This window comes from Chelonoidis abingdonii, chromosome 2 (assembly GCF_003597395.2).
Source record: "Chelonoidis abingdonii isolate Lonesome George chromosome 2, CheloAbing_2.0, whole genome shotgun sequence".
NCBI classification, from domain to species: domain Eukaryota; kingdom Metazoa; phylum Chordata; order Testudines; family Testudinidae; genus Chelonoidis; species Chelonoidis abingdonii.
This window is the reverse complement of record NC_133770.1, coordinates 36,983,664-36,996,602: the sequence shown is the minus strand read 5'-3', so window position 1 is coordinate 36,996,602 and position 12,939 is coordinate 36,983,664. Positions and strand designations below refer to the sequence as shown.

Here is a 12,939-nt window from a genome sequence, read left to right as displayed (position 1 = left end):
AGTATTTTTAATATTTCTGTATTATTAAAGTTGCATGATACTGGGCTCAGTCCTTCTCCCATTAAAGTCAGTGGGAAAATTTGCCACTGATTTAAATGAGATAAGTATTGAGCCCCTTTTTGCAATCTCCTACCACTAGCCTCCTCATGATTCCTGCATGTGTACTCGCCTCCTTCCTTTAAACTTTCCTCATGCTAACCCATATACATAGAAATTATGGCACATAAATTATTCCCTACACTCTTAATAGAACTTTTGTCAAAGATTCTCAAAATTACCTTAATAATGTTCTTCTGGCTCCAGTGGAGTATTCCAAAATCCGGTCCAATAGCCTTCTGTGTATTGTATAAACATTAATATTTATTTACAGATACAGTACAATAGTTACACTCAGTATAGGATGAAAACAGGGTGTAGGAAACCCTCAGGAGATATGGGGGAGGACTTGTACAGAAATAACATATAGATCAGGACCATGTTTAGATCCTAGATTTATGTGCTTGCAAAGGTAGTTGTTACCATGCATTAAGAAAAAAAGAAATCCCACCCCTCCTTAATAGCATTTCTCTCTTTCCTCTGAGTCACATTTTATCTGACTAGTTTGGGCTGGGCTGGTTTCTTATAATAGAAGTCCTCTTTAAGGTAAGGAATGATGGAAACAACGTCTATTTAAAAGCCAATATGATTTGTTAGGAAACACATAATTGAATCCCCCATCATTCAGTTCTTTAGTCTGTTTGATCAGTAATTCATTTTGGCCCAAATCCTTCCTTGGCTGGAGTCACTATACTGCTCTAAGGATCTGAGTGTGCGGGTCTTCTGTTTCAGCGAGTCTAAACTTGGGTCAGTGAGCGGCTTAGATCTCTGATGCTCCCTTATCGCCTCCAAGTGAGAGAGACGAAGCAGCAGCTTACCAACGTCAGGCCCACAGGAAGTCTGTTGGAGTGCCCAAGGTGCCCAAGGTGATTGGTTTGCACCCACTACTTGAGCCAGGAAATGACTGGGGTCGGCTGTCTGAGCAACCATATGGATTTTCTATTGCTGCTGCATCAGACCCCACTCTTGCTTGTTTCCTGCAGTCTGCATCTGACTCCTGTTCGCGCTTCCTGCTCTGCTCCCGTCCTGTTCCTGGTTCATCCCTTGCTCCTGCCCTTGCCCTCAATTCCTGCCCCGCTCCCACCTTATGCCTGATCCTTGCTTTTTCTCTGGTTTGTGCCCCTATGCTCTGCTCCTGACCATTAGCTACCAGTCCCAGCTCTGAGTCGGGACCATTTTCTGGCAACTGTCCCACAGCTCAATTCCTAACTTCCGTTCTGACCCTTGGCTTGGCTCCAGCTCTGAGCCACTAGGTCTGCCTGCCAGTGATCTGGTCCCTAACGTCTGGACTGGGGGGACAGATGGGAGGCCTGTTCCCCTACTCCTAATGGGCCCGTGCAACAGCTAGGTAGAATATTCAAGGCAATGTTGAGCAAATTAGCCCACTGGAGCTCCACTGCCCCAAGAGCATCTCTTCCCTTTCATTCCCTTAACCCACACCCACTCAGCAAAGGCAGCACTGGATCCTAAATAGCAATGCAGGGGTAGCGGTAACCAATTTACAGACAAAATTAAAATGCTGACCCATTACTCATTATAGTCTCTAGACACTGCATCTATTCCATGTACCAGCTGGTTGTGCCTTCTGTTCTCTGTTTGAAGCGTGCAGACATCTCCAGTGCACGCTTTACTTCAGGTTACAGCAACTACTTTTATTTGTTAACTGCTGACGTCTTGGCCCAAAGAGTCTGTCTGAAGGAGAGACACAGAGAAGACAAAGTAGGATATCCAGAAGAGGGACATAATTTAAGTTTTTAATTTTTTTATTGTTATTGTGGATGATAGATGTAAATTGTTGATGGATCACTGATGTGCCAGTTCTCCATGTTTTTCCAACAGTTCTGCTGACATCATGGTAAGAAACACTATAAGAATGTTCTAGAAATTCTGGTGTATCCTGTATTTCTTTTGGCATTTGCGATGCTCTTGCACAAGTAGAATTGTGAGAAGAAGATTTTGAAAAGTTTTTTCGGTAGTAGATTGAGCTGTTGTCCAGGAATGCTAATATCGTGCACTGGCAGAGCAGTGGGGTTTCTCCATATATTCAGGGTTATGCTCTTTTCTAGAGCAACATTTTTGTGTCATCTCTGCTGTGTCATGCAAAAAGTGATGGCAAGCTCAGCTGTACTGAAAATAGCAGAGCCTGAGCCTGAATCTCCTCAATCTACATTTCTTGGACTTCTCTGATAGATGCGACCTTTTAAAACTTTACTTTAAAAAAAGATCCAGTAAGTAGAAAACGCGTGTCTGGTCTTCAGCTGATGTAAATTGACATAGTTCCATTGCCTTCATTGGAATTATACTGATTTAAACGTGCTGAGTAGCTAGCCCGATATACTGTGTTTCTCCATTGAAAATAGCCAGCAAACTTTGCCTCCCATAGGGAAGTCTGATCAGCAATACACTCTGCCAACTTCTTAACCTTTTTCTCATCTTTTAATGTGTGTAAATGTAGGTTTTGTATAAGGGAGCTGTTTGACAGGATGACTCAGAAAGACCATACAATCATAGAAATTAGAAATTAAAAAGAGTTGCTCAGATAGGTCATTTTATACATTCAGCTGCCACTGCAGGACTGTTCATGCTGTTGCCTCTTTGGATCCATGCAGTTAATATTTGGGGGCTTGCCAAGTTGTTCCCTTTAGGGGGAGAAGTTGATTATACAAGTCAGGTATTTTGTTTACAGGGAATGTACATGAAGTCCTGTTTCCCTGAACACACCAGGAATCAAACAGCTGGGAATTTTCTTGCTCACAGTTTCCAGACCTGCCTCTCCAGCCAGTCCTGTGCCCCAATGAGCTCTGTCCCTTTACTGCCTCTCAGAGCTACTTTCATCCCTGCTTCTCTGGCTGTGTGCTGCCTTTCTGCCAGCTCTCAGCCTCTCAGGCTATGTATACTCATTGAGCTAGTGTGAGTATAAATAGCAGGTAGCTGTAGTAGCGCAGGTAACTGCAGCAGAGACACAGCTTAGCCAAGTATGTACGTGCCTGAAACCGGGGGTTTCATTGGCGGCTACCCATGCTACCGTGGCTACACTGCTATTTATACTCGTGCTAGCTCCATGAGAGCTAGCACAAGTATGTGTGCACAAGCAGGGGAATCACATCCCTTGCTCGTAGTGTAGACATACTCTCACACAACACTCAACCAGTGAGTCCCTTATCCCTGTGTTTGCAACCAGTCCAGGTGAAACCCTTCAGAACACATGGCTTATCTCTGCTCAGACTTCACCATCTGCCAGTTGCCTTGAACAGTAGCTTCAACTGTCTTTAGCTGTTTTACTCTATAAAAGGGCTAATTGCTCTTTCCATTTAACCTAAAGGAAGGATGGTTAGCACACCTATCAGCTTTAATGAGGTCTGTGATTGTCTATAGATCAAAGACCAACTTGACAGTAGCCATTAATACCTTCCAGAATAACAGTATACAGAATGTCTCCAGGGATCTGTCCAATCTAGTTTTAAGTGATCACACAATACAGCTTCCACAAATTCCATTGGGAAAGTATTTAATGGATAACAGTCATTGAGCTGGTGTTGGAAGAAATTTGACATGTCTTGACTCATCACAACCAAAACAGGTTAACATGTTGGCTTTCAATATTATCTAAAAAATTGACTTTGAAGAGTCAAAAGAGATAGAAAAGGAAATTTGCTAGTATAATTCTCAAATTATTTATAAGTCATGCTTCCATAATTCTCAAAGCTTCATATCCTTCATGCTATACATTTTTTCTTGAATTATGGTCTAATTTGTAGCCTTCACATTCCCCAAGTTATGCAAAAAAAGGGTGGTTATTTTTCCTCCCCGAGGAACTCTGTGTTGTTCAGTGGCATTAACCCCGCAGGGCAGGAAATCTCTTGGTCAGACTAAATTTTTAAGGGTCCAGGAACTGTAGCAAGCTCCTTCTAAAAATGAGAATGCAAGATTAGTTTTTGGTTGCTAAAGATACAGGGAATTTGTGTGTGACTCACTCCTGTGAAAATTGTTATCTGTCCTGATCCTGTCTCTCCTTCTGTCTGAAGTGGTTTGGAATCTGCATCAAACATAAAATATTTTGTATCTCAAAAGGGAGAACTGAATATCACATCTATAAAACAAGGAAAGATTAAGAAGTATGCCTCCGTATGGTGTAGCTGTTGGGAAGAGAACAGCTGAATAATGTTGAACTTACTGAGATCTCCAAGTTCACCTAATGTGCAGTGTTAAGCTTGTATTTATAGTCAAACTGTGATTTAAGCTCTAGCACTTTTCTGCCTTAATTGACTCTATTCTATTCTTTGTTAGGAAATGCCAGTTACATTTATTCTCTCTCCTGTAAAAGTAAATGTAGATGCTAATCTTGAAGTAAAGTTGTATTGGTGAACATCAAGGGTTGTTCATATGATGAGACTCAAGACAGAAGACTTTGTGTATTTTTGTTCTTCATTTGTAGAAAAAAATTGAAGGCTAATTAGGGGATTTGGACACAAAGTTTGTTTTAAAAATTACTGGTCAAATTCACTCATTCTTGTTGCCTGGCAGTCTCTAATAAGCAATCAGTTCAATTTAAATATAATAAATGTGAAAGTAATGATGCTTCAAATGTTCTTTGGTTTTACAGAGTTTTGAAGGTATTCCTGTCCCAAACTGCTCAACGTATTCCATACATGACAGGTGGTCGAGTGATGAGGATGCTGGCTGTAATTCTTCTGATAGTCTTTTGGTTCCTGATTGGCTGGACTTCTGCAGTCTGCCAAAACTTGGAGAGAAATATTTCAGTCATTGGCCAGGGGCAAACATCAGACCACCTGATCTTCAATATGTGCCTCCTAGACCGCTGGGATTACATGATGGCTATTGGTATGTTGGTTTTTGGCTTGTCTCTTAATTTTTAAGTAAAGCTTGTTTCCTTTACAAAAAAACAAAACAAAACCTCTCAAAGCCTTTGTCAGACCTTCGAGCTTCACCTGAAAAGCATATAGGAAAATGAAATAACTAGGGATGTCAATTAATTCCAGTTAACTCACGCGATCAACTAAAAAAAATTAATCACGATTAAAAAATTAATTGCAATTAATCACAGTTTTAATCGCACTGTTAAACAATAGAATACCAATTGAAATTTATTAAATATTTTTGGATGTTTTTCTACATTTTCAAATGTATTGATTTCAATTAAAACACAATACAAAGTGAACAGTGCTTACTTTATATTAGTATTTTTATTACAAATATTTGCACTGTAAAAATGATAAAAAAACAGTATTTTTCAATTCACCTCATACAAGTACTATAGTGCAATCTTTTTATCGTGAAAGTGCAACTTACAAATGTAGATTTTCTTTTGTTACATAACTTCACTCAAAAACAAAACAATGCAAAACTTAAGTACCTCCAAGTCCACTCAGTCTTACTTCTTATTCAGCCAATTGCTGGGACAAACGAGTTTGTTTACATTTACGGAAGATAGTGCTGCCCACGTCTTGTTTACAGTGTCACCAGAAAACGAGAGCAGATGTTCGCATAGGACTTTTGTAGCCAGCATTCCAAGATATTTACATGCCGAATATGCTAAATATTCGTATTTCCGTTCATGCTTCAGTTACCATTCCAGAGGATATGCATGCTGATGATGCTCGTTAAAAAAAATAATGCATTAATTAAATTTGTGACTGAACTCCTTGGGGAAGAATTGTATGTCTCCGACTCTATTTTAGCTGCCTTCTGCCATAAATTTCATATTATACCAGTCTCGGATGATGACTCAGCACATGTTCCTTTTAAGAACATTTTCACTGCAGATTTGACAAAATGCAAAGAAGGTACCAACAGGGCCAGCTCCAGGCCACAGTGCGCCAAGCGCGTGCTTGGGGCGGCACGCCACGGGGGGCGCTCTGCCGGTTGCTGGGAGGGCGGCAGGTGGATCCGGTGGAGCTGCCGCAGGCGTGGCTGCGGACGGTCAGCTGGTCCCGCGGCTCCGGTGGACCTCCCACAGACATGCCTGCGGCAGCTCCGCCAGAACCACAGGACCATCGGACCCTCCGCAGAAATGCCTGCAGCAGGTCAACTGGAGCTGCGGGACCAGCTGACCGTCTGCAGAAATACCTGCGGGAGATCCACCGGAGCCACCGGACGGGCGAGCAGCAGAGCACCCGCTGTGGCGTGCCGCCGTGCTTGGGGCGGCAAAATTGCTAGAGCCGGCCCTGGGTACCAATGTGTGATTTCTAAAGATAGCTACAGCACTCAACCCAAGGTTTAAGAATCTGAAGTGCCTTTCAAAATATAAGAAGGATGAGATGTGGAGCATTCTTTCAGAAGTCTTAAAAGAGCAATACTCCAATGCGGAAACTACAGAACCTGAACCATCAAAAAAGAAAATCAAGCTTCTGCTGGTGGCATCTGACTCAGATGATGAAAATGAACAAGCATCGGTCCACACTGCTTTGGATTGTTATCTAGCAGAACCCATCATCAGCATGGAAGCCTGTCTTCTGGAAAGGTGGTTGAAGTATGAAGGGTCATATGAATCTTTAACGCATCTGGCATGTAAATATCTTGTGACACCAACTACAAAAGTGCCATGAGAATGCCTGTTCTCACTTTCAAGTGACATTGTGAACAAGAAGTGGGCAGCATTATCTCCTGCAAATGTAAACCAATTTGTTTGTCTGAGTGACTGACTGAACACGAAGTAGGACTGAGTGGACTTGTAGGCTCTAAAGTTGTACATTGTTTTATTTTTTAATGCGGGGGGGTTGTACATAATTCTACATTTGTAAGTTCAACTTTGATGATAAAGAGATTGCACTACAGTACTTGTATTAGGTGAATTGAAAAATACCATTTCTTTTGTTTTTTTGCAGTGCAAATATTGGTAATAAAAATAAATATAAAATGAGCACTGTACACTTTGTATTCTATATTATAATTGAACTTTATATATTTGAAAACATCCAAAAATATTTAAATAAATGGTATTCTATTATTGTTCCAGTGCAATTAATTGTGATTGATTATTTTAATCACGAATTTTTTTAATCACTTGACAGCCCTAGAAATAACACTTTTTTAATGCACTGAAAGGTGAAACACAATCCAAAGATTTTGAATATTATTTCATTTTCAAAGATATGTAACTTTGACTACAACAATAGTGTGATCTGGTGCTCATGAAAATAAGAGCTTTGAAACCAGGAAGGTCCTATCTACTACATCCTCTTTAAACTGACAGAGTATGGAGAAGCTTAATGCAAGCATTTTATTTCTGTTCTACCAGATCTGGATAGATCACCCTTGTGTGAACTGGGCTGATTTAGGAGAGTGCAGGTTCACAGTTGATTATCAAAGTGATGACATGTTAAATTTTTGTCGAAACTGCCAGCTTCATTTATTTATTTATTAGGAGTGTTACTAGGGTTTGGGATAGATTACTGAGGCACAGAGGAAGTGACAACCTGCAATGGCTTTTGTCTGATTTTATCACAGGTTGATGGGGAAAGGCAGCATGTTTGTTTTTGATTTGTTGTAATAGGTTGTGCTAGGTTTCCCATGTTGAAGTCCAGTGTATCTATAAAGAGGACTATCTGCCAATATGTAGTTACCTTTAATATTTTCATACCTAATCCTGTCATTTCTCCAGTGGTATTGGTGAGCCACAGGATCTGGTTCCACCAAACTATATCAAATTCTCCAATATTGTCCCGACAGTTGTTTCACCTCCTTATCCCCTTGACCCATCCTCTTCATGCCTCCGCCCCCAGGTTTACAATAGAGATCTTCTGCTGATGGGTGAGGTGAAGGTGTTCTCTGTGTCTCCCAGGGAGTAGTGAAGAAGAGATAGATAGAAGCTGGCTATGGGTTATAAGAGCGGTTCCTTTTAGCAAGCTTTAGTTTGGTGCCATAGTAGCACACAGAAGGCTGGCATCATAGCAGTTTAAAGAGAGACAGCACCTGACCAGGCTCCTGGCTCCCACTTCACCAGGGACTATTCCTGAAGTGGGTATGAGATGGTTCCAAGGCCACCTCATCCCATCTCTCTACTCCCTCTGTTCTGCCCCTCTTTCCTTTGTGTGAGATCTCTGGGTCAGTCAGAGACAGCCCTTAGATACCTAATTTCTTTGTTAACATTCTAGCCAATGGCCTGCAGACCATGTTGTGCTGGTGGGTAGAAATTGGCACTCAGTAGAACATTTGATAATATACCAGGTAAATCACTACTTTTGAAAATACTATCTGAAGTGTTTCAGAGTGGTAGCCATGTTAGTCTGTATCAGCAAAAATAATGAGGAGTCATTGTGGCACCTTAGAGACTAACACATTTATTTGGGCCTAAGCTTATGTAGGCTAAAACCCACTTCATCAGATGCATGGAGTGAAAAATACAATAGGCACGTGTATATATTACAGCACATGAAAAGATGGGAGTTATCTTACCAAGTGGGGAATCAATGCAAACAAGCCAATTCAATTAAGGTGGAAGTGGCCTATTCTCAACAATTGACAAGAAGGAGTGAATACCAAGGGAAGGGAAATCACTTTCGTAGTGCTAATGAAGCCAATGAATCAAGGTGGCCCATTTCCAACAGTTGACAAGAAGGTGTGAGTATCAGCAGAGGGAAAATTACTTTTTGTAGTGACCCATCCACTCCCAGTCTTTATTCAGGCCTAATTTGATGGTGTCCAGTTTGCAAATTAATTCCAGTTCTGCAGCTTCTCACTGGAGTCTGTTTTCGAAGTTTTTTTATTGAAGAATTGCCACTTTTAAGTCTGCTATAGAGTGTCCAAGGAGATTGAAGTGTTCTCCTACTCTTTTTTTAATGTTACAATTCTTGATGTATGATTTGTGTCCATTTATTCTTTTGCATAAAGACTGTCCGGTTTGGCCAATGTTCATGGCAGAAGGGCGTTGCTGGCATATGATGGCATACATCACATTGGTAGATGTGCAGGTGAATGAGTCCCTGATGGTGTGGCTGATGGTGGTTAAGTCCTAGGATGGTGTCTCTTGAATAGATGTTCCATTAGAGTTGGCAATGAGGTTTGTTGCAGGGATTGGTTCCTGGGTTAGTGTTTTTGTTGTGTGGTATGTAGTTGCTGGTGAGTATTTGCTTCAGGTTGGGGGCTTGTCTTTAAGCGAGGACTGGCCTGTCTCCCAAGGTCTATGAGAGTGAGGGATCGTCCTTCGGGATAGGCTGTAGATCCTTGATGATGCACTGAAGAGGTTTTAATTGGGGGCTGTTACTTTCTTTGTCGGATCTGTCCTGTGGTAGGGGACTTCTGGGTACCCTTCTGGCTCTGTCAATCTGTTTCTCCACTTTGCCAGGTGGGTATTGTAGTTTTAAGAATGCTTGATAAAGATCCCGTAGGTGTTTGTCTCTGTGTGAGGGATCGGAGCAAATGCGGTTGTATCTTAGAGCTTGGCTGTAGACAGTGGATCATGTGATGTGGTCTGGATGAAAGATGGAAGCATGTAGGTAAGTATAGCAGTCAGTAGGTTTATGTGCCCACTGTTTGTTTGCACTGCAGTGTCCAGGAAGTGGATCTCTTGTGTGGACTGGTCCAAGCTGAGGCTGATGATGGGGTGGAAATTGTTGAAATCCTGGTGGAATTCCTCAAAGGCCTCCTTGTCATGGGTCCAGATGATGAATATGTCTTCAGTGTAGCGCAAGTAGAGTGAGGGTGCTGGGGGACGAGAGCTGAGGAAGCGTTGTTCTAAATCAACCATAAAAATATTGGCATACTGTGGGGCCATGCAGGTACCCATAGCAGTGCCACTGACTAGAATGTATAAATTGTCCCCAAATCTGAAAGAATTGTGGGTGAGGACAAAGTCACAAAGTTCAGCCACCAGATTTGCCATAACATTATTGGAGATGCTGTTCCTGATGGCTTGTAGTCCATCCTTGTGTGGAATGTTGATGTAGAGAGCTTCTACATCGATAGTGGCCAGGATGTTGTTTTCTGGAAGATCACCAATGGTTGTAGTTTCCTCAGGAAGTCAGTGGTGTCTCGAAGATAGCTCGGAGTGCTGGTAGCTTAGGACCTGAGGAGAGAGTCCACATAGCCAAACAATCCTGCTGTCAGGGTGCCAATGCCTGAGATGATGGGGTGTCCAGGATTCCCAGGTTTATGGATCTTGGGTAGCCGATAGAATACTCCTGGTCGGGGCTTTAGGGGAGTGTCTGTGTAGATTTGTTCCTGTGCTGCTTCAGGGAGTATTTTGAGCAGATGATGTCATAGGCCAGAGGCTGGAGCACCCACAGGGAAAAATTAGTGCTCCCTACCCCGCCTCACCTCCGCCTCCTCCTCTTCCTCCTCCCCTCTGGGTGTTGCGTCCCCGCTCATCTGTGTACCTCCCAGCGCTTGCCGCCACCAAACAGCTATAGCAAGCTCCGGGAGGGAGAAGAGAGGAGTGGGATGTGGCGCGCTCAGGGGAGGAGGTGGGGCAGGGGCGGGGATATGGGGAGGGAGTTGAATAGGGGCAGGGATAGGATGAAGCTGGGACAGGGACTTTGGAGAAGGTGTTGGAATGGGGGTGGGGCAGAGGTGGAGTCAGGGCGGGACCAGGGATAGAGAGGGGTCAAGCACCCACTGGCACCAAAAGAAGTTGGTGCCTATGGATGGTGTCGTTTCTTTTGGTAACCCTCAGTGGGATCAGGGGGTAATGGCCTGTAGAATGTGGTGTCAGAGAGTTGCCTAGCAGCCTCTTGTTCATATTCCGACCTAGTCATGATGACTACATCACCTCCTTTGTCAGCCTTTTTGATTATAATGTCAGAGTTGTTTCTGAGGCTGTGGATGGCATTGTGTTCTGCATAGCTGAGGTTATGGGGCAAATGATGCTGCTTTTCCACAGTTTCAGCCCGTTCATGTCGGCAGAAACACTCTGTGTACAAGTCCAGTTTATTGTTTTGACCTTCAGGAGGAGTCCATGCAGAATCCTTCTTTTCATAGCATAGATAGGAAGGTTTCTGTGGGTTAGTTTGCTGTTCCATGGTGTGTTGGAAATATTACTGAAGTATGTTGCATTATCCTATGCAATATAATGAAGTGTGACAGATGATGTAAAAGGAAGTTCTCCAGTAATGCCATGTTTATAAAACTCAGTCATCATCAGACACCTCTCTTTTAAGTTCAATAACAAGAGGGGAAAGTGTGAAATGTTTGTTGTTGTCAGATATTAAGCTAGTTTGTCCCATAATTTCAGTGCTTATCAGGTACAATAGTATATTAGAACATTCCTGCTGCTCTTCTACTGGTAATTATTATAGAATGGTAAACAAAGATTTTTATTTTCCTGGTTTTGTACCCACAATAGCAGCCTGAATTACAGTATTCACACAGAACAATGTGAATAGCCAATGTCATTACCAGTGCAAATGGCAAATACTCCCTCTGCCTGGAGTTAGAAATTGACAAGGAATGTATTTCAAGATGCATATACATCTAGATTTCTTGATGGCTATCAAAATGCATCAGATAGGAATGAAGATAAAACTGGAATATAAGCCTGAACAAAAATGGAAAAGTATAAATGTCTTGTGTTTTTATCATTTTGCCTGTTAACCCAAACTACATGTGCAAATATGTTCGTACAGATATTCCTAGAATCAGTATCACAGATACCAGAAGAGTACAGATGCAATGCAGTTACACACACCGGAAGATTTGTGTGGTAACTAAAGATCTGAAAAGCTCTTGACCAACTGGATGTGTTTTCAAAACCAGGATACTTCCTTTCTGAGACTTGGCAGGAGAAATAATACGTAGTGTGGAACTTCACTAATTCACACCATTGACTGGGAGTTCCATTGTTAATTATTACATTTTATAAATTAGCACATATGTGAAGATATGTGATTAATAATAATAAAATGAAAACCAAGGATGCTGCTTTACAAAGTTTATCTTGTTGATTTAATTAATTTTAATTGAGTATAAAGCTTAATAGAATACTAGTGAATGTTCTGTAGTATATTTTGTAAAATAAAACCCTACTAATGTAAGAGTTCATAATTGCACTCTGCTGTCAAATCTTTGCTGAAAGGCAGAGAGAGAATCATCCAGATTGCAGAATATTGAAGTGAAAATTAACAAGGTTCTGCTACAAAGCCATAATGAGATAAAGTTTTTATGCTGACAGAAATTATGGCAGTTAGGATTTATGGAGTATTTTCCATACTAATCATGATATTTATCCATACTCTTTAGCAACAGTGAATGTTTTGTGTTTAAGTTTCTGTTACATTTGGCAATATGTTTATGGTGAGAGCAGTGTGGTCTTAGACCAAGACTGGACATCACAGTTCCTGATTCCCCCATCTGCAGTCTGAGATGTATTGAGGAGAAAAATCAACATCTTATAAAAGGAATTTTATTCAAATTTAAGAAATATAATATATCTGAATCTTCTGTGAGCTTGGATAATGGTGAGTCTCCATACTGTCTTATTTGTAGCTTGCTGTTTCCCCTGCGTTATCTACACTGTCACTTTCAGATTTGTGGCATCTATAACACTGGTAGCTGTGGCACCACTGACAGTTCTGAGATTTTAGAGAGAGACTTGCTGAGGGCTTGGAAAAAAACCATCCAATAACGTTATATTTTATAACTTGACTGTATTCTTTTAGGGGCTGCATTTCTGTCCCCGAACTGGCAACAGACAGATTTCTGGTAGCCAGGAATAAACACATGACATGAAACCAAAGGGCTCAGAGTATTAGAGATCAAACTGTGGTACTTCATCTTCGAGACCTCTCTGACCCAAATATATATCAGCACAAGATTTAAAACTTGTCACTGACTGGACTAACAGCAACATAATAAGTTTAATAGCCAAAACCTCAAGCAGGAGAGAAAGAT

The 12,939-nt window shown here is 41.5% G+C and overlaps 1 protein-coding gene across 1 annotated transcript in view; it reads left to right on the top strand.

Annotated features, from left to right (window-relative positions):
• Window positions 1-12,939, top strand: part of GPR158 (G protein-coupled receptor 158) — a 321,268-nt gene that overhangs the window by 277,722 nt on the left and 30,607 nt on the right. The window contains exon 7 of the mRNA XM_032775690.2: window positions 4,700-4,938. Coding sequence (XP_032631581.1) covers window positions 4,700-4,938 — 239 coding nt within the window. The remainder of the gene's footprint in view (window positions 1-4,699; window positions 4,939-12,939) is intronic.